Raw genomic sequence first — 26,156 nt, 5'->3', positions numbered from 1 at the left:
ACTCTAAGATTATAAAGAGAGATTATAAAAGGGCTATGAGAAAGATGATATTCAAAAGTTCTGGGAATTTGAACTTAAACAATTTGCTAATCCTGTCCTAATTTATAAAGGTGAGATGAGAATAAATTCACATTTATATAGTGCTTCATAAACTCAAAGGTGACATATAAATGTGAGCTATTATTGTCTTGTTTTAATAAAATGGGAGATGAGAAGGGAAACTAATAGAAAGTTCTTTAGAGGACAAAAACTAAAAAATCACAAAACTATATGGAAAATATGAAACTTTGACATGAGGAGCTAGCTGCCAAGCAACCATACTAATGTAATCCATGAGGTAGTTTCAATGTTATACTTTGGAGAGCAAAAAGAGCTCTAGAAAATTATTAAATAATTTTCTATTTATCACTTTCCTCCTTAGGATGGTGAAAGCTTTCTTTTTGCACAAAATCCCTTTTTAAAGGAAATCAGATTCTTCTTAATTATGTGCTTGGGGAAAAAGTCAATTAATGATGGAGTAGGTAGACTCACCTGAAAGTTCTCAGATGTTTTACATTCACAATGTCAGGAATCTCTGGAAAAAAAAAACACAATTTATATACATTTCATAGTTTTGTCATAAACTGAATACACTGATCATCAGGATAGAAAAGCAGAAAAAAATCTAAAAATAATCTTAATGTAGAAACAAATTTCTCTTTTTTTATCTCAAAGGGGCAATGTTTTTGTTTCACTAAAAATAAAAAAAATCTGTAGGATTGGGAAAACACAGAATAGTATACATGTCAGACCTTTGGGAGGGGAAAGACTTTAAAACCAAGCAAGACATAGAAAGAGTCACAAAATGTAAAATAAATAATTTCGACCACATCAAATTAAAAAGCTTTTGTACAAACAAAACCAATGTAACTAAAATCAGAAGGGAAACAACAAATTGGGAAAAAATCTTCATAGAAACCTCTGACAAAGGTTTAATTACTCAAATTTATAAAGAGCTAAATCAATTGTACAAAAATCCAAGCCATTCTCCAATTGATAAATGGGCAAGGGACATGGATAGGCAGTTTTCAGATAAAGAAATCAAAACTATTAACAAGCACATGAAGAAGTGCTCTACATCTCCTATAATCAGAGAGATGCAAATCAAAACAACTCTGAGGTATCACCTCACACCTAGCAGATTGGCTAACATAACAGCAAAGGAAAGTAATGAATGCTGGAGGGGATGTGGCGAAGTGGGGACCTTAATTCATTGCTGGTGGAGTTGTGAACTGATCCAACCATTCTGGAGGGCAATTTGGAACTATGCCCAAAGGGCAACAAAAGAATATCTACCCTTTGACCCAGCCATAGCACTGCTGGGTCTATACCCCAAAGAGATAATGGACACAAAGACTTGTACAAAAATATTCATAGCTGCACTCTTTGTGGTGGCCAAAAACTGGAAAACGAGGGGATGCCCATCAATTGGGGAATGGCTGAGCAAATTGTGGTATATGTTGGTGATGGAATATTATTGTGCTCAAAGGAATAATAAAGTGGAGGAATTCCATGGAGACTGGAACAACCTCCAGGAAGTGATGCAGAGCGAGAGGAGCAGAACCAGGAGAACATTTTACACAGAGACTAATACACTGTGGTATAATCGAATGTAATGGACTTCTCCATTAGTGGCGGTGTAATGTCCCTGAACAATCTGCAGGGATCTAGGAGAAAAAACACCATTCATAAGCAGAGGAAAAACTGTGGGAGTGGAAACACCGAGAAAAAGCAACTGCCTGACTACAGCGGTTGAGGGGACATGACAGAGGAGAGACTCTAAACGAACACTCTAATGCAAATACTAACAATATGGCAATGGGTTCGAATCAAGAACACATGTGACACCCAGTGGAATCACACGTTGGCTACGGGGGGAGGGGGGGAGGAAAAGAAAATTATCTTTGTCTTTAATGAATAATGCTTGGAAATGATCAAATAAAATATTATAAAATTAAAAAAAAATCTGTAGGCACTAAATTAATCAAATGTAACGTATCAGGTTAAATTGTAAATTATTTCCATTAAATGATATATAGGAAGATATAAAATTAAACTGAAATAATGAACGTGAAAAGACCAGGCTCTTTTGAAAGTGAACAAAACCATTCCAGATTATTTCATTATAATACTGAAATTATTACAGTGAAAATGAGAAGATTCCTCCCCTATTTGGACATAGACTAAGTAAAATGGAAAACTCTACTCATCAAAATCTTCATAAAAAGCCATCCTCTTGTTTATTATGTTCTTCATCGTAACACTGTCTTTTTTCCCCAAATATGCTTTCCAAAAGAAAAATTACAAAGGTATGGGTCTTACACATAGAATTCAAGCAGCAAACATCATTAATCCAAGATTTACTATGTTATCACTCGAATCTATATTATTTCTGACCAATATTTTATGCTGAATAGGTTGAGTGATGAAAACTATTTGTTGCTTAAAACATGCAAAATTCACAACTCCAAAGCACAGTTAAGAATAGGATAGAAAACATGCATAAAAATAACATATATCTCAGAAGTCAAAATAGTCTACTATCAATCTTTTGCCAAAAACTCAAAAATTAGACCAGGTTAAATATTATCCTTCCCATTCTTTTTGAAAAACAAAACAAAACAATAGTGATACGACGTCAGAAAAGTGAATATTAGATCATACAAATTCCAATTCATTTATCCAAAAAAAAAATATGGTTGGTTGTTACTAAGTATTAGTCTAGCAAGCACCTTCTATATGCAGCATTCTGGGTTAGATGTTACATATAGTATTGCTCTGGACCTCAAGAAGCTTATCTAATCTCGCAGCTTACATAGACAAATCAGATTGGAAGGCACTTGTCCTCAAAGCACCAAATCAAAGTAACAATCAGACTTAGCATTCCTTTTGGACAAATGAACAAGTCAATTAATATTCATTGATATGCCCAATTTTCAGCTCATTAGTGGAAGGCCTAGGACTCAACCTCAGATATTTTTATTCATTCTCTCTATTATAGCACAACGTTTTTAATGCTTCTATTAATAATTGCCAGTTTCATTCATGTTAAAACCAATTATTATTTTATAGACAACTCTCCTTTTCTTGCACTAGATAGGCAATAAGACCTGGATTACGTTGGGTTACCACTTCATATTCCTTTTTTTTTTTTAAACCCTTACCTTCCATCTTGGAGTCAATACTATGTATTGGTTCCAAGGCAGAAGAGTGGTAAGGGCTAGGCAATGGGGGTTAAGTGACTTGCCCAGGGTCACCCAGCTGGGAAGTGTCTGAGGCCAGATTTGAACCTAGGACCTCCCATCTCTAGGCTTGGCTCTGAATCCACTGAGCTCTCCAGCTCCCCCATCACTTCATATTCTTCTGTGAGACATCAGTGTCAAAATTAAAAACATAATGCTGGCACTTATTTATATATTTTCCTCAAAATAGTCCTACTAGTGAAAAGGTACTGCATGATCACATTGCTGGGTCAAAGGGTATGTATGGTCTTATAGCTCTCTGGTTACAGTTCAAAACCACTCTCCAGAATGGGTGAATCCATTCAAAACTCCCCCAACAATACATTAGGAGAATGTAAGCTTCTTGAGTACCCAAATGATTTCATTTCCCAAAAAAATCCCAAAGTGGCTTCTTAGTTAACAAATGCTAGCTGAATTCAACTAGTTGAAATGAGTCCAAGGTCCCTTCCAGGTCCTAATCAATGAATACATTGCCTTTAGTTATTGGTTTTGGTTAGAGTGTGGGGCCTGGAACCAGGAAGATGAGATCAAATGCTGTCTCACATATTTACTGGCTATGTGTCTCTGTAGTCATTTAACCTCCGTCTGCCTCAGTTTCCTCATCTGTAAAATGGGGGAAATAATAGTACCTCCTCCCAGGGTGGTTGTGAGGATCAAAGACGATAATAATTGTAAAGTACTTATATGAATGTTAGTGATTATTATATACCAGCTCAGTCCAGCTTGAACTGATTCGTGAGAGCTAATTGTTAAGTTTTTAAGAATTTTGAGAGCCAGTTATTAAACATAGCTTTTGCTAAAAATTAAGTTATATAAAATGTATAACTAAATAATGTTAAAACCAGAGGTTTTGTATATACTTATAAATACTAAAAATCTTTACTCCTAATTATTCTACTACATTTCACTCTATGTTCTTGCATTTATTTCAGCCTATTCTATCTGCAGAGGAAATAATACTCGATGATAGTGTACATCTCTTCCCAACTCTGCAGACAGTGACATTACATTAGTAGTTTGAAAATGGCAACAGTGGATGTATCTATACCATGGGAACCAGCAAATGCTTCAAACTGGGGCTTGATTTGTTGTTTTGATTGTTTAGACAAAGTGATGGAATAATGCTAACGTTGTAGAATATATTTAAAAGTGTGTGGTGCCTATCATCCTTGATTGTGAATTACATACAAAACATGAATCTCAAGTTAAAGAGTTGATCGCTAAGCAAGCTGAAAGATATTCCATCTAAGAAAAATAATAAATTTAATGTTCTTCATAGGAATGTTACTAGAAAATATAGTATGACACCTGAACTTAAGTCTTCTCTTGACACAACAAAAATGAAAACATTTTTTAATTATTTTAATTTATTAGAACCATCTACTTGGACCTCAGAAGCACTAATTTCACCATGGGTAGCTAGTGGAGAAACAATTTTATCATTTTACAGAAATTTTAAGAGATGAGACTAATTTGAAAATTTTTTGAGATTTTATAGAAACTAATATGGAATCAAAACAATGTTCTACAACTGTAAAAAAAAGGCTTAAAAAGAGTAGGATAGCAGTCTGAAGGGCTGAAGCTGATAGAGGTTTCAGTTTAATGAGTTTAATTAGTATGAGACTGATAAACCATAGTATCAGAGTAGGTCACCTGGCAGATTTAGTGACAAATTTATTGGGAAAAGAATGGATCAAGATGCAACTCCATTTGTCCAATTGTGGTTTAATTACAACCATAGATTGGCTCTAGATACAAGAGCTCAGCAAAAATTAACAAATCCTGTGAGAATCAAAGAACACTATTTTTACTGTTTGCAAATTGTGTGCTATACATCCTTTTTATATCAGTAAAATTCATAATAAATGTGCATATGCATACTTTTTCCCCCCTAAGAAAGCCAAATATTATAACACTTGCTAGCATACTTCTACTGACTGTAAGCTTGTCATTTCCTTGCTAAGTCTGGATAGGTTGATCGTCAGATGAGCTACAGGGTATAAAATTTCTCAGTGAATTCATGAAGAATGTGTACCCTAAGTTGTAAAGATGTTAAGATCTGTGTTGATAGAGGGAAAATCAATCATAATGAAATAATGCATCCTTATTGTATGGAAGCAAATTGTAGGACCATAGATTTTGAGCTGGAAGATAGTTCTAGTTTAACCTCAACATATAAGAGATAAAAAACTTGAAGCCCCTAAAATGTTAAGTGACAACCTTTTTGTTTTCAACATTTCTTAAAGAACAAATAACCTTATTTAGGCCCTAAAAATTCAGACTATAATAATTTCTTCTAAATGTTTCCAGAAATGGATGTAAAATTCTGCAGTTTATTTTGAACTCCTCTTTCTACCTTATATATATGTCTATATTATATCCATTTACACATGCATGCACACAACTCTCTCCATCTATATCTAAATTAGTGAGAAAGAGTTATAGAAACTATTCACTACATAGCTGAATTGTCCTTTTCTAGAATTATCTATATTCCTAATTTTAAGTTTGAATAACTTCCCTTGGGTCTTTCTGGGCTTGGTAGAAATGTAGAATAGAAATAAAAAGGCTTAGGAAGGAGCAATAACTAGCCAAGAGTTTCCAGATAGTAACTAACTCAATATGGTCTTTAGATCTCCTGCAACCAGAGAGCTCTTTCTTTTTTTTAAGACTAAAAATCAGTATTTTTCAAAAAAGTTATAATAATCACAAATCAAACACGACAACTAGAATTTTAAGTGTGTTTATAGAGAGAGAAATATCTCCTCCCCATTCCCTAACAATTAGTATGTATTTGTCTTATTGATTAAGGCTTTCTACAGTGGAATGATGTCAACCTGGTGAAGGCCAAAATATATTTTGTGATCAGTAGCACTGTTTTTACTTCTTTAATTGGTACACAGACCATTAGCAATCCTTACTCAAAAATAGCAAACAATGTTTTTCCCATTAATATCAATATTAAAATGACTCATTAATAAGTTTTTCTCAGAATTATTTTCACAGAGGGACAGAGAATAATAATTAGCATTTACATAGCATTTCTTCTCCCCATTATATAGATGAGGAAACTAAGACTTAGAGAAATCATTTGTCCAGCATCCCAAAATACATGTCAAAGGTGAAATTTGAACTCAGGTGTTCCTGACTTCAGGCCCAGCACTCTATTCAGTGTATCATTACGAAAAGGATTTAGAAATCTTAGAGATTAAAAGTGATAGTTATGTACATGGTCAAAGTTGATTTATTATGGGGTGGGAATTCTCATATACCATGGGGATATGTCACCATTTAACTCATAAGGTTGTCAATAGGATCAAAAGAGAAAATATATAAAAACACTTTGCAAAAACATCAGCTGTTATAATTGTAATGAAAATCTCAGTTTAACATATAGAAATAGCAAAGCCTTAATTTTTGAAATTTTATCTGCATCATTTTATATTTCTCTTGGGAATTACCATAATTCATTAACATGAACTTCTTCCTTGGTGCATTCTTTACTATCCAGGCACTAATGACAATCGTGTGTTTACACTTCACATTGTCATATCTGTGACAGGAACTCAAAAGAATACAACTTCCATCATGTCAACACAAAGTTTCTTCATCTTGAATTAGGAAACTATTATCCTTCTAACAAGGAACAGGAACAAGAATTAAAATAATATATTAAATGGCCTTTCCTTTTTTGCAGCTTTTTCTAGCACACAGAGCATACAGACTCACAAGCCTTAGGTACTGGTAGGTCCCCTTTACTTCAAGTCCAGATCATTCTGATGACAAATCCTAACAAGCCATTGTTCATTTTCTGCTAATAAACCTCCAGGGACAGGGAATTTATCCTACCTGAAGTTATCAATACCAAATCTAATCCCTCCTTTTTCATGTGATAATGAATTTCAAATATGTGAGGGGCTACCATGTACTTCCTCCAGAACTTCTCTCAGCCAAAGATGTTATTCTAGCGATGCTAGAAGGCCTCTCACCTCCCTTGTTGCATTCTGGTTTCTTGACAAGACTAATATCTTTCCTAAAATGTGACACACAGAACTAAAAACAGTACTTAAAATGGGATGTGGCTAGAATATAGAACCAGACCCATTCTACCTAAACATGATTCTTCTAGGAAAAAAACTTCAGATTTCATTAGCTTTTAAAACTTCAATATTATATGTCAATTCATAGTCTTTTCCCCATAGATTTCTGCCTATTCACACTTTCCCTTCCCTCCTCATCTCCATCTTACACTTCTGCAAGATTTTTTTTTTTTAATTTAGAATATTTTCCATGATTCATGTTTTCTCCCTCCTCTCTTTCCTCTCCCTCCTGGATCTGACAAGCAGTTCTACTGGGTTATACATGTATCACTGTTCAAAACCTATTTCCATGTTATTCATACTTGCAATAGAGTAAATTTTTAACATCAAACCCTCAACCATTGAACCATGTGATCGATCATATGTTTCTCTTCTGTGTTTCTGTTCCCATAGTTCTTTCTCTAGATGTGGACAGTGTTCTTTCTCTCTGGATTGTCTTGAGAAGTCCATCACCTTCAATTGTGCCATAATGTATCAGTCTCTGTGTACAATGTTCTCCTGGTATAAGGATTTTTTTGCAGAAGTGTAAGGATTTCATATTCATCAATTATATTTTTTGTTACTGGCTTCACTCACTGTTATAACCTACTGTGGTCTATTTCAATTATGATGTTGCCATCCTGCATTATTATCTCTCTTCCAATAGTATGGCATTCATAAGTCTGAGAAACAATCAATCTAGAACCACCATCCAATTTAGAACAAGAAGAAAAAGGGATGGAGCTTTTGAGACTACTAGAGATTTTACTGGGCTAACAATAATTAATCACATCCTTATATTAATAGTATAATTAGGCACATTCAGAACTATCATATAACCCACATTTCTCTATCATAGATCCATAGACTATTCAATATCTTGATGAAATTCTAGTATATCATATCTATACGTCTTATAGCCCTGTCAGAAGAAGAAAGAAGTTAGGCAGCATGGTGTATTTTTGCCAACCTGGATCATAAGCAGCACCACTTCCCCAAATGTTCTCACAAATCTCTTCTTCCTCCTCCCTTCAATAATATGCTCTACAAGTTTGCTAGCATTGCTACAGTTTGCAAATTGTAATAATATTTAGCCATTTTCAGGCAGTAGCATCACTTTTATTTTCCAGATTTTTCAGATATCACGAATGACAGCTCAGGAAAAAATATCTGCATGTTCTTTCAATTTCCAAAGATGTAGTAGTCCAGACCTGGTGAACTGAATTGCTGAAGACAATTTCTCTAGATGTATATTTGGGTATTGGGAGGGCCCTTTTCAAGTCACCTCAGGTCATTCAGATAAGGAGTCCTAACAAGGCACCGTCCTTGTTTCTAATAAGCCTCCAAAGGACATCTCATCACATCTTCAACAGATTTTAACCTCAATCATCTTTTCTCTCCTTTCTCTCTCTCTCTCTTGAAAATTCATTTTCCTCTCAATTATATAAAGAACTGAGTTAAAGTTTGTAAAAATATAAATCATTCCCCAATCGATAAATGATCAAAGGATATGAACAGGCAGTTCTCAGATAAAGAAATTAAAACTATCCTCAGGCATATGAAAAAATGCTCCAAATCACTATTGATTAGAGAAATAAAAAACAAAACAACTCTGAAATACTACCTCACACCTATTAGATTGGATAATATGACCAAAAAAATATGAAATGTTGGAGAGGATGTGAGAGAATTGGGATACTAATATACTGTTGGTAGTTATGAATACAATCATTCTGAAGGGCTATTGGAACTATGTCCCAAAGTGCTATAAAACTGTGCATACCCTTTGATTTAGCAATATCACTACTGGGTCTGCATCCCAAAGAGATCAAAGAAAGGGGGAAAAGGACCTACTTGTACAAATATATTTATGGGCACTTTTTTGTGGTTGCAAAGAACTAGAAACTGAGGGGATGCCCAACAATTGGGAAATGGCTTAACTAGTTGTGGTATATGATTGCAAATGGAATACTACTGAACCATAAGAAATGACAAGCAGCATGATTTCAGAAAAATCTGGAAAGACTTATATGAACTGATGCAACAAAGTGAGCTGAACTAGAAGAATATTGTACACAATAATAGCAATGTTGTAACAGTAATCAACTGTGAATGACAAATATTATGAGCAATGGGAAGATCCAAAACAACTCCAAGGGAATCATGATGAAAAATGCTCTCCACTTATCAAAGAAGGAACTAATAGGGAGTCAAGATGGCAGCTTAGCAAGCAGCAAAAGTTCAGACCTCATGGAAGACCCTTCCTTAACTGATACAGACTGAATGCTCCAATCTGAACAACAGGACAGAAGCGGGGAACCCTCCTTCTGAACTCAAATCAAAAGGTACGCCCCCCAAAAGCTGGAATCTGAGAATACTCAGGGCCAAGGGGAAGGCAGAGGGTAGGTCCCAGGACCCCTCCTCCACAACCTAGAGGGCTGAGCCCCCAGCATCAGCGGGAACCCCTGAGCGGGCAAAGGTGCTGGTTTGCAGGGTCTACCTTGTGAGCAGCAGGGCGCCAGGCTCGGAGCATCTAGCCTGGACAGCGGGGAGGAAGCCAGAGAGAAACAGGCCTTGGGTGGGTCCCTCCATAGGGCTCCAGTCTCACCATTGCCTCGGGGCACATCCAGACTAATCCAGTTAAATCTAATCCCTTCAGAACTCCTTAGAGTTAAGGGAGGGGAGCAAAGGCACTTGCAGACAGCAGAGAAGCAGCTGGAGAGAACTGGAGAGAGCCTGGGTGGCCCAGCCTTCCAGGAGTCTTCAGAGCCTCAGAGCTTCATACCACATACAGCCCAGCCCAGTTGAACTCAATCCAATCAAAAGCCTCCAGAGGACAGGGAAGCTAACATTCCTCCCCTAGAGACTGTACCAAGAGATCTGACAAAGCTCCAAGAGGGGAGACTGACAGCCCCAAAACCAAAACAAAATGAGAGGAGCAAGAACACAGCCAAATACAGGGAGAAAAGAAGGGGTAAACTCGAGCAAACAACAGAAAAAGAAGAAAGAAATTACAGCTTCTGCAAAGGTAATGAGCAAAGAGCAAATGAAACAGAGGGTGAGGACCCAGCAAAGGAAAAATCAGAAATCCAACGAATTGGATACAGGCTTTGGAAGAACTCAAAATGCAATTCAAAACACAATTAAGAGAGGCTGAAGACAATTGGGAAAAGAACTTAAAAACTAAGATAAGTCATCTGGAAACAGAAAATAGTGTCTTGAAAGCCAAAATCAACCAGCTGGAAAATGAGGCAAAGGAAATGAAAGAGGTGAAGAAGATGAAAGATGACCTCCAAAAAAAATCCGACAAAAAGGAAAAGGATGACCAAAAAACTAAGGATGAAATCCAGTCTTTAAGAACCAGAATACAACTAGAATCGAGCGACCTCACAAGGCAGCAGGACACTATAAAACAAAATAAAAAGAATAAAAAAATTGAGGAAAATATGAAGCATCTCATTCAAAAAACAGAGGATTTAGAAAATCGTTCAAGGAGAGACAATTTAAGAATTATTGGCCTACCAGAAGACCATGACAAAAGAAAAAGCCTGGACATTATATTACAGGAAATTATTAAAGAAAACTTCCCCGAAATCCTTGAACAAGAGGGAAAAGTGGAGATTGATAGAATCCACAGATCACCTCCTGTACTTAATCCTCAACTGACAACACCCAGGAATGTTATAGCCAAATTCAAGAACTATCAGACCAAAGAAAAGATATTACAAGCTGCCAAGAAGAAGTCATTCAGATACCAAGGAACCACACTGAGGATAACTCAGGATCTGGCTGCAACCACACTGAAAAAAAGAAAGGAATGGAATACGATATTCCGGAAAGCAAGGGAACTAGGTCAACAACCAAGAATCAACTACCCAGCAAAACTGACTATATTCTTACAGGGGAAAGTATGGTCATTTAACAAAATAGAAGAATTTCAAGAATTCGTAAAGACCAGACCTGAACAGAAAATTTGATGTCCAAGAACTCAAGAGAATCATCAAAAGGTAATTAAAAAAAGAGGGGAAAAAAGAAAAACAAAAACAAAAAAATTTTTTAAGAGACTCAATAAGTTAAAATGATATGTATCCCTATAAGAAAAGAGGTCATTGGTAACTCTTAAAAACTGTTGTTATTACCTGGGCAGCAAAAAGAAGTATACTTAGAGGGAACAGCAACAAACTGTATAGGATGAAAGGACAAGACATAAATAGGTATATAGATATATGCATGCAAAAATACATATGCATGAGTATGCATATATATATATATATATATATATAGAGAGAGAGAGAGAGAGAGAGAGAGAGAGAGAGAGAGAGAGAGAGAGCTTAAAAATAGGTTAATATTAAAAGAAATGGGAAAAGAAACAAATGGGGGTAAATTTATATGTCATAAAGAAGCTCATGGTGGGAGAGGGGAGAACATCAATACACTGGAATGGTAAAGCAGTCAGAGGCAGGAAATACTCAACTTTTACGTGCTTTGAAAGTTACTCAAAGAGGGAAAAACAATCCAATCCATTGGGGGCAGAGAATAGATTTGCATCCTATAGGGGAGAAGGGTAACAAATGGTCTGGTGGGGAGGGAAGCAGTACAAGAGAGGGAGGGAGCAGGGGGCTAGTTTTAGAAAGACTACAGGGAAAATAAGGGAGGGGGATAAATAGGGAGGGAGGTAGAAAGGGAAGTAAAATAAGGGTGGGAACAAGGGGGACTGTTCAAAAGCAAACATTGGTGTAGAAGGAAATAGTGAAAGAAGAAAAGGCACGTAAAGGAGCAGAAATCAAAATGCTGGGAAATACACAGCCAGTAATCATAACTCTGAATGTGAATGGAATGAACTCACCCATAAAATGCAAGCGAATAGCAGAGTGGATTAGAGTCCAAAACCCTACCATATGCTGTCTACAAGAAACACATATGAGAAAGTTAGATACACCTAGGGTGAAAGTAAGAGGGTGGAGCCAAATCTATTGGGCATCAACTGACAAAAAGAAGGCAGGAGTCGCAATCATGATATCCGACAAAGCCAAAGTAAAAATAAATCTAGTTAAAAGAGATAGGGAAGGTAATTACATCCTGATAAAAGGCAGTATTTATAGTGAGGAAATATCTCTACTCAACATGTATGCACCAAATGGCATAGCATCCAAATTTCTTAAAGAGAAACTAGAGAAACTGAAGGACGAAATAGATAGAAAAACTATACTAGTGGGAGACCTGAACCTTCCTCTATCCGAACTAGATAAATCAAACCAAAAAATAAATAAGAGGTAAGAGAAGTGAATGAAATCTTAGAAAAATTAGAGTTAGTAGACATGTGGAGAAAAATAAATAGGGACAAAAAGGAATATACCTTCTTTTCTGCAGCACATGGTACATTCACAAAAATTGACCATGTATTAGGGCATAAAAATATTGCAAACAAGTGCAAAAGAGCAGAAATAATAAATGCAAATTTCTCAGATCACAATGCAATGAAAATAATAATTAGTAAGGGAACATGGAGAGGTAAATTGAAAATTAATTGGAAATTAATACGATTCTCCAAAACCAGTTAGTTAAAGAACAAATCATAGAAACAATTAATAACTTCATTGAAGAAAATGACAATGATGAGACATCCTTTCAAAACCTATGGGATGCAGCCAAAGCAGTACTCAGGGGGAAATTTATATCCTTGAGTTCATATATTAACAAATTAAGAAGAGCAGAGGTAAATGAATTGGGCATGCAAATTAAAAAATTATAAAGTGAACAAATTAAAAATCCTCAGATGAAGACTAAATTAGAGATCCTAAAACTCAAAGGAGAAATTAATAAAATTGAAAGTCAAAGAACTATTGATTTAATAAATAAGACTAGAAGCTGGTACTTTGAAAAAACAAATAAAATAGACAAAGTACTAGTCAGTCTAATTAAAAAAAGGAAAGAAATAAACCAAATTGACAGTATCCAAGATGAAAAAGGAGACCTCACCTCTAATGAAGAGGAAATTAAGGCAATCATTAAAAACTACTATGCCCAATTATATGGCAACAAATATGGCAATCTAAGTGATATGGATGAATACTTACAAAAATATAAATTGCCTAGACTAAAAGAGGAAGAAATAAATTACCTTAACAACCCCATTTCAGAAAAAGAAATTGAACAAGCCATCAAAGAACTCCCTAAGAAAAAATCCCCAGGTCCAGATGGATTCACAAATGAATTCTATCAAACATTCAAAGAACAACTAATCCCAATATTAAACAAACTATTTGACAGAATAGGCCAAGAAGGAGTTCTACCAAATTCATTCTATGACACAGACATGGTATTGATCCCAAAGCCAGGCAGGTCAAAAACAGAGAAAGAAAACTATAGACCAATCTCCCTAATGAATATAGACGCAAAAAATCTTAAATAGGATACTAGCAAAAAGGCTCCAGCAAGTCATCACAAGGGTCATCCACTATGACCAGGCAGGATTCATACCAGGAATGCAAGGATGGTTCAATATTAGGAAAACCATCCACATAATTGACCATATTAACAAGCAAACTGACAAAAATCACATGATTATCTCAGTAGATGCAGAAAAAGCCTTTGATAAAATACAACACCCATTCCTATTGAAAACACTAGAAAGCATAGGAATAGAAGGGCCTTTCCTAAAAATAATAAACAGTATATATCTAAAACCATCAGCAAACATCATCTGCAATGGGGATAAACTAGAAGCCTTTCCAATAAGATCAGGAGTAAAACAAGGATGCCCATTATCACCTCTATTATTTAACATTGTACTAGAAACACTAGCAGTAGCAATTAGAGAAGAAAAAGAAATGGAAGGTATTAAAATTGGCAATGAGGAGACCAAGCTATCACTCTTTGCAGATGATATGATGGTTTACTTAAGGAATCCTAGAGAATCAACCAAAAAGTTACTCGAAATAATCAACAACTTTAGCAAAGTTGCAGGATACAAAATAAACCCGCATAAGTCATCAGCATTTCTATATATCTCTAACCCATTTCAGCAGCAAGAATTAGAAAGCAAAATACCATTCAAAATCACCCTAAACAATATAAAATATTTAGGAATCTATCTGCCGAGATCAGTGGAATAGACTCGGCGTAAATGATCTCAGCAATACAGTTTATAACAAACCAAAAGACCCCAGCTTTTGGGACAAAAATCCATTATTTGATAAAAACTGCTGGGAAAATTGGAAGACAGTGTGGGAGAGATTAGGTTTGGATCAACACCTCACACCCTACACCAAGATAAACTCAGAATGGGTGAATGACTTGAACATAAATAAGGAAACTATAAGTAAATTAGGTGTACACAGAATAGTATACATGTCAGACCTTTGGGAAGGAAAAGATTTTAAAACCAAACAAGACTTAAAAAGAGTCACAAAATGTAAAATAAATAATTTTGACTACATCAAATTAAAAAGTTTTTGAACAAAGAAAACCAATGTAACTAAAATCAGAAGGGTAGCAACAAATTGGGAAACAATCTTCATAAAAACCTCTGACAAAGGTTTAATTACTCAAATTTACAAAGAGCTAAATCAATTGTATAAAAAATCAAGCCATTCTCCAATTGATAAATGGGCAAGGGACATGAACAGGCAGTTCTCAGCCAAAGAAATCAAAACTATTAATAAACACATGAAAAAGTGTTCTAAATCTCTTATAATCAGTGAGATGCAAATCAAAACAACTCTGAGGTATCATCTCACACCTAGCAGATTGGCTAACATGACAGCAAAGGAAAGTAATGAATGCTGGAGGGGATGTGGCAAAGTTGGGACACCAATTCATTGCTGGTGGAGTTGTGAATTAATCCAACCATTCTGGAAGGCAATTTGAAACTATGCCCAAAGGGCGATAAAAGACTGTCTGTCCTTTGATCCAGCCATAGCACTACTGGGCTTGTACCCCAAAGAGATAATAAGGAAAAAGACTTGTACAAGAATATTCATAGCTGTGCTCTTTGTGGTGGCCAAAAATTGGAAAATGAGGGGATGCCCTTCAATTAGGGAATGGCTGAACAAATTGTGGTATATGTTGGTAATGGAATAGTATTGTGCTAAAAGGAATAATAAAGTAGAGGAATTCCATGGAGACTGGAACAACCTCCAGGAAGTAATGCAGAATGAAAGGAGCAGAACCAGGAAAACATTATACACAGAGACTGATACATTGTGGTACAATCGAAGGTGATGGACTTCTCCATTAGTATCAATGCAATGTCCCTGAACAATCTGCAGGGATCTAAAAAACACTATCCACAAGCAGAAGATAAACTGTGGGAGTAAAAACACTGATGAAAAGCAACTGCTTGACTACAGGGGTGGAGGGGATATGACTGAGGAGAGACTCTAAATGAGCACTGTAATGCAAATACCAACAACACAGAAATGGGTTTGAATCAAGAACACATGTGATACCCAGTGGAATTGCGCGTGGGCTATGGAAGAGGTGGTGGAAGGGGGGGGGGAGGGAAGAAAAGAAAATGATCTTTGTGTCCAATGAATAATGTTTGGAAATGACCAAAATAAAAAAAAAAAGAAGAAGGAACTAATAGAGTCTGGATACAGATAGAAATATGCCATTTTTTACTTTATTTCATTCATGAACTTTTTTCCTTACATAAGTGACATGTCTTCTTTTACAGCATGATGAATATGGAAATATGTATTACATGATAGCTCAGGTATACTATATCAAATTACTTGCCATCTCATGGATGGGGATGAGAAAATGTGGTTTACAAATAAATTTGGATCAGAAAACAAATGTTAAGTATTATTTCTACATGTAATTGGGTGGGGGGGGAGATACAAAAAATAAAGTAGCACTGGTGGAGAGAGAAGAAACTTCATTTTCTCATCTACTAGAATTTTCTTCCCTACTTTTATTAGACCCCAATATCTCTTCATGATATATATATATATATATATATATATATATATATATATATATATATATATATATATATATATATATATATATATATATCCCTAGATCCTTTTCTTGGCCTTGGAAAAGCTGTCACACTTACTACCTATACTTCTCCTCTCACACCCAATGCACATGCAATTTAGCTTTTATCCTCACCACTCAACAGTCCTCCAAAGAGGCCGAATGAAAAATCAAATTTTTTTTCTCCTGTCTCCTCTCTCTTGACCTTTCTGCTGCTTTTGCTAATGTTTACCAACTTCTCCTTGATCCTCTCTATCCTCTGGATTTTTGTGACCATCCCTCTCCTAGTTCTCCCCTTGCCTGTCCAAACCTCTCTTCAACTTCAATAGTTCATTGTCCATATCATCCCTCCGCTAAATGTAGGGGTTCCTCAAGGTTCTGCTGTAGATCTTTTGTCCTTCTACAAATCTTGGTTGGTAACCTCATTAGCTTCCCCAGGTTCTTACTAAAATTTCTTTGTAAGTGACTCAAAGAGCTACATACTGAAGTCCCGGCTTCAATCTTATATCCCCAAATGCCTATTGACCATTTCATATCTAGGAAACAATTTAATCCAAATTACCCCAAACTAAACTAATTATCTTTCCCTACCAAAATCTCTCCTTTTTCAAGCTGTTGCATTTACCATCTCTACTTTTATTCCTCTCATGTCTCAATTGCAATGTAGCCTCCATCCTCAATATGACATTTCTGTCAAAGGTATTCCCCCATCCTTCCAGTCTCCTAGGTATGTAACCCCTGTGTTAGCTGTGACTCCTAACTTTTGCTCACCCACATATTCAACTAGTTGCCAAATCTTGTCATTTTATCCTTCACATCTCTCACATCCAACTCCTTCACTCTTCACACAGATGCCACCTTATTTTCAAGTCCTCATCATTTCTCAACTAGAGGATTGCAATGGGATCTTGATTGGTAGTTCTTTGAAGGATGGGGTAGAATAAATTCATCAAGGAAACCAAATTGCTTTTCCTTAAGTGCAGATCTAACTATGGCAGGCCCCTACTCATTCAACTCTAGTAGTAGTTCCCTGTTGACTTTAAGATGAGATTAAAATTCCAGTTTGGCCTTAATGGCCCCTTACAGGCTGGCTCTAAGCCATCTTTCCAGTCTCATTGCATATCATTCTTCTTCACACACTATGAATTTGCTAAACTAGTTTCCTCTGTGTTCAGCTATATAATGTACATCTTCTCACCTCCACTTCACAGAATCCTTCTTTTCCCCCTATATTCAATTCAAGCCTCACTTCCTACCTTCCCCATATTTGCTTGTGCCCTCCCTCCCAAAGTACCTTCTCTTTAGGTAGGCATCTATTTGTGCACGTTCTCTTTATATTTATTCTAAATATACCTAGAGATGTACTTCACGTTTCCATAGAAGTATAAGCCTCTTGCAATCCCATCTGCTTCTCCAGCCCTTAGCACAGTGTGATACACATAGGAGGCACTTAAGTACATGGTAATTGGCTGTGAGAGGCTATGAATCATATTTCTTGTGCATTTATTTGGGGATTCAAGTCCCTGCTAATTGTTTTCATTTGGCACATTTCCTTCTGAAAAGTATCTCCTTTGTTATGAAAGTTATCATTCTTCCATCCGTGAACAATGGCCTTCATCCTCTTATCTTTCTTTTTGCCTCTACCAGCTAAAACAGAAAACTTTTTTGCTAATCTTCAAGTTCTAGAGCCCTCTGGGCCCCAGCTTCTTCACACTACCCATTTTCTATCTGTTACTATTATGATCTCTAAAGATAGTGCCTACAAGCAGTGGTTCTCAACCTTTCTGGTATCGTGACCCCTCAATACAGTTCCTTATGTTGCAGTGACCCCAAACCAAAAAATTATTTTGGTGGCTACTTCAAAACTGTAATTTTGCTACAGTTATGATTTGGAATGTAAATATCTGATATACATTATGTATTCTCATTACTACAAATTGAGAGGTTAAGAACCGCTGGCCTAGAGGAAGCCATACCTAGGAGCCACACTCTGAATTCCTGGAATGATTCTTCTTCACCACACCTTTAAAGGAGTGGTTCAAGCCTGGCATTAGCCTTCTGTAAATAAGCAATCCCCTTCACCTTCAAATTTCATTATCCTCATCCATAAAATGAGGATAACAATTCTAGTATAATCAGCTTCAAAAGATTTTACTGTGAGAAGGTATTCAACAAAGGCTTACAAGATAAAGTGCCTCATCAGTGTATCTCAGTGGTATAGGGAACTCCCAGTGAGGATCAGAAACAAATCTACAATTTCTTTTCTCAGAGAGTTGTGTGGAGCATTACAAGTTAATGACTGGTCCTCAGTCATCAGAGGCAGGACCTAAATATGTGTCTTTCAGACTCTGAGATTAGTTCTCTATCCCTTACACCATATTGTTACCTATCATATAAATGTAAGCCATCATTATGCAAATTAAAAAAATAGTATTCACAAAACTAAAGAACATACAATTATACTGCTATGATATTTTAAAAATCATGTAACACAAATTCAAATCAATGTTTTAAGTAAGAGACTTCAACGGGTTCAAAACTTCAAAAAAAGTTAAGGATTCTAGTCTACAACATATACAGAAGATATTTTGAGGGCCTAAATTAGCCTTCAAGATCAGTCTCTAGCAGTTGATTCCTTTACACCCTTAATACTAAATCAATCATAGATAAATTCTGTAATTTTCCAATTATCTGAGCCCCAAACTTTTTTTACTTGCTTTGCTCTTATTCCTTTCTCCCTTTCCATCAGAGCTTTGAAATCAGGAAAAAGATTAGGATTTAAACCAAAAGCAGCCCATTTTTACTACTCTTAGAAAGGTCTCCAAAATTTAAAAAAAAAAATGGAAGAAAGTATATTATTGTTGGCCTTTCTATTTGTAGTTCCTTCTCTCTCACATTTATCTTTCAAATCACTGAGAAAATAATCTTCCAAAGGCAGAAGTCTGAATATGTCAAAGTCAATCGACATTTATTAAGTACATACTACATGTCAGGCATTGTGCTAAACACTGGGGACACAAAAAAGCAAAGAACAGTTCCTGTCCTCAAGGATCTCATGATCTAGTCAGGGAAGATAAAAAGGAGGTGCATGGAAGGGGAAAGAGGAAAAGGCAAGGTTAACTGGAACAAGAACTTGATCTACTCCTGTACTTAGCTAGGAAATTATCTGAGGAAGTCAATTCAGAGTTTTGAGGAATGATGAGTCTCTAAAGATCAGGAAGTCCAGGAGCACAACCATGCCATTCCCCCATTCAAGAAGAATGCAATGGCTCCCTACTATCTCTAGGAGAAATGTGAACCCTCAGCTTAGTATTTAAAGACCTTTATAATAGACTGTGGACTGCTTTATATTATTTCATTTCACACCATCTACATTCTATGTTCTGGCTCCTGTCCCTCTCTGTGTACTAGCTATCCACCAGTATAGATACTTCATGAACTGGGCCCTAAGACTTTTTAGGTTCCTTCAGGGCTTAGTTCTGGAGATGGTTTCTTTTCAGAATTTTTTTTTTAATAAAAACCCTTAACTTCCATCTTAGAGTCAATACACTCTTAGAGTCAATACCAATGTGTACTAGTTCCAAGGCAGAAGAGTGGTAAGGGCTAGGCAAATGGGAATAAGTGACTGACCCAGAGTCACAGAGCTAGAAAGTGTCTGAGGCCAGTTTTATCCCAGGCCTGGTTCTCAATTCACTGAGCCACCTACCTGCTACCCTATTCAGTATTTTTTGATCCATGTGACTTTTAGCTCTTGTTCTCTCCTCAGATCACACCTTCTTTATTCAGTGTGCAACTTATTGTATTTCCCTTAGGAAAATGTCAAGTCTTTGAGAGTAGGGCTGTTCTGTGTTTATCTTCTATCTTGCACAGTACCTTGGAAATAATATTTTTCCCCTAAAAAACCAAATTTAATTAAGTGTTAATCCATCTGCAGATAAAACAAAGCTGGTTAGAATGAGGTTCAATCTAGAATGGCTAAAGGTACCTAGAAACAAAATGTCAGCATGTTCTTTTCATTTTTAAAGTAACTCCTGATAGCCAAGTTGTGATATTTTCTCCACACATAATTTTTTCTTACTAAACTAACTGATAGGTGAATCTAATAAATTATACTTCTCCCCACCCTCAAATATCTAGAAAATAAATAACTAATCAAATGAGTCTTCAATTGGCTCAAGTTAAAGATGGATGGTATGTGATAGGAACTCTCCATTTTTAAGAATGGACAATGATATCCATAATTAATATGTTGATAAGGGGAACTATGGAAAGATAGTGACATATTAGAATTTAGAGGAGCCCAGATCTCCCACAAACACTCTACTAATACTCTTAAGATTGCACCAGTTTTCCATTAATTCTAGCAGCTTCTCAGCTTGTTCCTCAAAATCTGTCTTGACTACAATCAAATCAATATAAGTCAGGTAAGTGGAAAACTGGGGTAGTATTCTTTTCAAAGATTCCTGGCTTTTCCTTTGTGAGTTGTAAGGATGAGAAAGATAGCTGTCTTCTTCATTTGTGCATCGGAAAGAATGAGTGGATTTCCAAATATCTGGGCTTCTTAACAGGCTGCTCTTCTTGGTCAGTTAGAAAAGAGAAACAGACAGAAGTTCCTCCATTGAATACAAGGCCACGACAAAGACTACCAGAATTCTTCAGAAGCTCTGAGCAGAGACAAGTCTGGGTAGGACAAGGCATACAATCAACAGAGAACAGAAGACATGGTCAGGTCATGGGCTAGGTGCTCCACTGTGCCCAGGTGATACCAGGAAGAAGGGCCAACGCAGGTTCCTGTGTCTTACATGAGGCTTGCTATCAGCACAATCAACATCTGGTTAAGGCTCATAGCTGAGGATGGGGTCAACTATATGTTCAGAACTGGGTAAGGAGAAAAAGAAAGTCAAAATGCAGGAATTTCCACAGAAATCATTTTAAAGAATGGAAATAGAGTTTATTTAGTATCAATAACCCTAAAAGAATACTGTGTAACCCAAAGGAAACAAAATATCTATTTAGCTTTGAAAATGGAGAAAGGCTATGAAGGCACAAAAATGTAACCCAAACTCTACAAATACCAAATGGAAAAAAAAAGCAGCTTAAGGAAAATGGAAAAAGTTAAATGAAAATATCACAAATTGAACAAGCATTGAAAAAAATGACAACAGACGCACCCATGCCGCATCCTTCATAGAGTTTCCGCTCGCGTTCCACCGTCTGTTTGATGACTGCTTCTCGAGAAAAGTGCCTCCTTCCTTGTCTGCCTTTGATGCTATTCAGCAACTCAATCTGTTCCAGTTCACTGTTGAACCGATGTAAGTAACTTGAAAAAAAGAAAAGGATTGGAGCTGTGAAATTTCCTTCATTCTACAACAGAACTCGTGCTCAGCATTCCTTGTCAAAGTCATGTTTAACCTGCTATGTTTGTTCAATAGTTGACACTTAAATCACCACAGATGACTGAGCCTGGAATTAGAAGAATGAGTTTGGAGGCCAAGTTCTGCCAATAACTTCCTATGTCTTTGGGCAATTACCTTAAATTTTCAGGGCTTCTGATTCCACATTTGTAAAATAAGAGGCCCATATTAAACTATCTCTAAGGTTCCTTCCAGATCTAATATTTTAGGGAAAGAAACAATCACAATTATTTACATAATGATCTACAATCTGACAATGTGCTTCACATACTGTCCATTAATTCATTTGATCAGTCTAGTGAGGTAGATAATAAAATTAGTGTCCTCATATTTGAGATAAGGGCACTAAAGCTTATTAAAGTAGACTCACTTGATTCCCGTTACAAAAGCATTTGAGTGGAGATGGGAGGAACTGGGTTCAAATCTGGCCTCAGACATTTCCTAGCTGTGTGACCTTAGGCAAGTCACTAAACTCTAACTAGCCTAGCCCTTACTACTCTTTTGCCTTGGAACCAATATTTAGTATTGATTTCAAGATGGAAAGTAAATATTAAAAAAAAAAAGCATTGGAGTTCTAGAGCCCCGACTCGGACCCAGATATTGAGAGCTATAAAGATGGAAGCAGCAAACAGAAAAGAATAAGGCCTAAGTCTTCAATCACTTAACTGATTTCACTGCTGGTTATCAGGCCACCAAATTTGGGAATCATCTGAAGAACTCATACGTGAACCTGTGAAAGTCAATGAGATTTCCACAAGTGCAGAAAGAAAAGAAGACCTAGGAGAGAGCTCTGGAGAATACTCAGCAAAAGAGTCTGAGAAAGAGCAATAAAATGGGTAGAAGGGCTAGAAAAGAACCACTGGGAAAACCAAGAAGATGATGACCAGGAGGAAGGCAGATCTCATAATACAAGAACTCCAAGGAGAGGTCTGAGAAAAATCTCTTTGACTTGGCAGTTAAGAGATTATTAGTAACCTTTGGAGAGCTGGGGCTGGAAGCTGAACTTGAACAGATGATCAGTTTAGGGGATTATGAGGAAGAGGAGGATAAGATGAATCTTTCTAGGAGAAAAAGTGCTTTGTTAAAGAGAAGGCTGGCCTGCCCATGTTTCTGGAAAGAGGCAACAGAGGAAGGGATTGAAGATAAAGTCAAGAAGGAATGATGAAAGAAGCAGGTTCCTGGAGGAGAGAGAACACAGGAAGTATCAAGGAGAAGAGCTGTCTCTTCTTCAAAAACAAAAGCAAAAAGTAGCAGTAGGAATATATATATATATGACTTTTGAGATATGTTTTAGGGGAAAAGAGGGACCTTGTGACAATTGCCTTTTACTTTCTTACTAAGCAGGAGAAAAGGATACCAACTGAAAGAAGTTGGAGGGGGAGATGATGCAGGCATTAGGAAAGATGAGAAGGTCTGGTATGACCACCAAGAGCAGTGGAATCATCAAAGAATAAAGATTTGAAATGCAATGGTCAGCACTGTTAACTTCTATCATTCAGCAGTCCAGAAGTAGTAAAGAAGGCAGAAAGTAGAGGTGATAATCAGCAAGGATTAATAGGGGTATGGAAGGTGGCGGAACAAGCAAATGAAGGACTACGCATAGCTGAACTGGTCATGATTGCTATCAGAGAAAAGGGAGATCAATGTAGAAGAAATGAACTTCAACAGGTGGGAAGAAACTGGAAGGCAAATTGAGAGTAAAATATTGGGGTTGGGTGGGAGGAGGAGGGGAGCTAGGAAAGGCTGGAAGGAAGGGAAAGAAAAGTGAGTCATTGGCGCATTTTTAAAAGTACAGAGCAGAAGGAAAGCTAAAAAGAATTACAAATAAGGAGAACTTTGAAAATTACATACATACTAAATTTATTCATTTTAAAAGAAAAATCAAGCTACATATAATGAAGATCTGGAATTTCATATATAATCCTCTCCTTATAGGTTGTTATATATTAAATGTCCATTTTATTTAGTTTATTAAGTTCAGAATATATATATTAAATAATAGGTTTCAATGGAGAAGGAGAAAGATGGAAGGGAAAGGAGCTGTGATCCAAGAAGGTGTGTTAAGTAAATTATTGAAGGGACTCTAATCACAAGGATAGAATGGAAACTCTGGTGTCCTCCTTAGTGTGAATTTTAAAACTATTCCACCCTAATCAGACCATTCTTTAGAAGATGTGATTTAGCTATCTCCTGATCAGTAACAATGGAGATACTTGGAATAACAGAATCAGGTCTTGGAAACTCTACATTCTCCACCCTATTCAGTTTAACAAGATTTTGAAGGTCTGCATCAAACTCAAGATTTAATTATCTGAGGAGATGGCCTTCAACAGGCATGTGCAAAAAAAGGACAGACCTCTGGGCTGTCCTAAGTCAAGCTAAGTCCTCATTAGTACAGATGAGACACAGAAAAGTGATGTAAAAATATCTATATAAGGCATGACACTTCCTGCCTCTTGCTCTTTTCCTTGGAGAGACGACTCTGGCTGGCAGCGTGCTAGGTATTCCGACATCTTGGGAGTAGTGGCAGTTATTGTCTGGGTTTTGGCAGTGAGTTTTGTCCTTGACCTGATTCAGGTTCAGGCATCTCAGCTGAGCCCTCTTTTGGAGTTCATGTTGATTCCTTTCTCCTTCACACTCCAAACCCTTACTTTCTAGATCTTCTAATCTTCCCGCCCGGTACCAGTCAGGTGGGGGGAGAATCCTTCACCCTTTCCTTCATCTTTCTTAATCTTCTCTACTATATCAATTAAATCACCATAAAATTTGGCAGCTGACTTGGGTATTTTATTATTTGTTTTTTTATTAGGATTTTTTATAAATAAAATCCTTGGCGACCTAAATTAATTATACATTCAGTCTCAGCCATAATTTCATCTTTTACAGTAGTCAGCAGGAAAAGTCAGCAATTGTGGTAGGGGATCACAAGGTAGCCCAGGCAAAAGAGAAAGGAGACAGATGGCTCACTAGGTGTGACAGTAAGCAGAGAGAAAGTTTGATAAACTGAGGCAAGAATGAATTTTGCTCTCTGGACTTCTGTATTCGGGCCGACTAGGAGGATCACATGGCTTTTGGGGAACAGCAAGCTAAATGGAGAAGCAAGATTAGGGTAAATCTTTCATCAAAGTTATCTATCTCCTCTCTCCCATCCTTCTCCATTTCTTTCTGATTAATAAAATAATAAAATTTGCAGCCAGTCTCAAAATTTTAATCGTACAAAGGTAACTTCAGGGTTCAGCAATATGGAGATGGAAGAGTTATATGTGGACATTCTCTAAGGCCAGCAGAAGCATTGTGTTGCTTTAGTTGATAAGAAGCTAAATCTCATGAAATGGGAGGCCAAAGAGTTTGAGGTAACAAACATATATAATAAAGTCTCCAAGTTTGAGAACAAGGCCTGAATGTAGACCAAGATAGCAATTCAAACCATTCCAGAACAGAGAAATCCATGAAACTAGAAGATCTTAGCAAAATAGATATAGACTGAATATCAGAGTGAAACCTCAGTAGAGGAGATCCTGTAGAATAATGCTGTCAGATGAAGGGTCTGGAAGTAACACTAAGGAGAAAGGATTAGGCCAATCCTTCCTCTTGGTCCAATGTGTCCAAGGTATAAGGGGTAATCAGGTCTAGAGAGTACACAGGATTGCAGTGTCTTCCAAAGAAAGAGAGGGGCGCTTCTATAATTACAAGATTAAAAAGTATGAAAAAAAGACTAAGATGAAAGTTTGTTAATAATCAAGTGCTATCGTAGAACAGAGGTGCCAAATCATGGGGTCTACAATATTCCTGAGTATTACTGAAAAAGCTTAAAATGTAATTGGCAAATACAAAATGAATAAAAATGCAACAAAACAGACTACATTCAAAACCAAGTATCTTTGAGGCCCACAGGAATTATTACATTCAGATTGGTAGGTCTCTTTTCTATTAAGAGTTTGATTCTGTTGTTCTAGAGGGCACAAAATATAGGAAAAGAAAAAGAAGGAAACAGAAGTGTGTGATAAGATTGAGCTAGAAAAAACCAAGAGGAAGGTAGAATGGGAAAAAAAGGCTTTTGCCTTAGGGAATGACTATTCCTGAGATGAGGGAGCAGGAAGCACAGATACCAGGAGGTTAAGATCTCTTTTTCCTTCCAATGTCCTATGCTCTTATTATTGGCATGGCTGTTCCCTCTTCAAACACAAGGGAAGTGGGAGAGTGAGGAGTGGAAGGGACTTCAGGCTAAGAACTGAACTGAACTCAGACATGGTGTCAGCTCAGCAGTTATATCCCAAGACATCCGGGAGATAATGTCCACCCAAAAGATACTCCAAACATAAAGCTTGCTCCGCAGGCCTGGTATATTAATCCTGTTGAGAATCAATCTGGTGACAGACTTTTACTTATGGTTCCCA

At 36.6% G+C, this 26,156-nt stretch overlaps 1 protein-coding gene across 1 annotated transcript in view; it reads right to left on the bottom strand.

Moving 5' to 3' along the window:
- TMA16 (translation machinery associated 16 homolog) overlaps positions 1-26,156 on the bottom strand; it is a 76,415-nt gene that overhangs the window by 8,875 nt on the left and 41,384 nt on the right. The window contains exons 5-6 of the mRNA XM_007496158.3: positions 21,517-21,665; positions 532-574 (exon numbers count right to left, since the gene is read on the bottom strand). Coding sequence (XP_007496220.1) covers positions 532-574; positions 21,517-21,665 — 192 coding nt within the window. The remainder of the gene's footprint in view (positions 1-531; positions 575-21,516; positions 21,666-26,156) is intronic.

Source organism: Monodelphis domestica, chromosome 6, assembly GCF_027887165.1.
Source record: "Monodelphis domestica isolate mMonDom1 chromosome 6, mMonDom1.pri, whole genome shotgun sequence".
Classification (NCBI taxonomy): domain Eukaryota; kingdom Metazoa; phylum Chordata; class Mammalia; order Didelphimorphia; family Didelphidae; genus Monodelphis; species Monodelphis domestica.
This window is presented reverse-complemented; position numbering and strand designations above follow the sequence as displayed.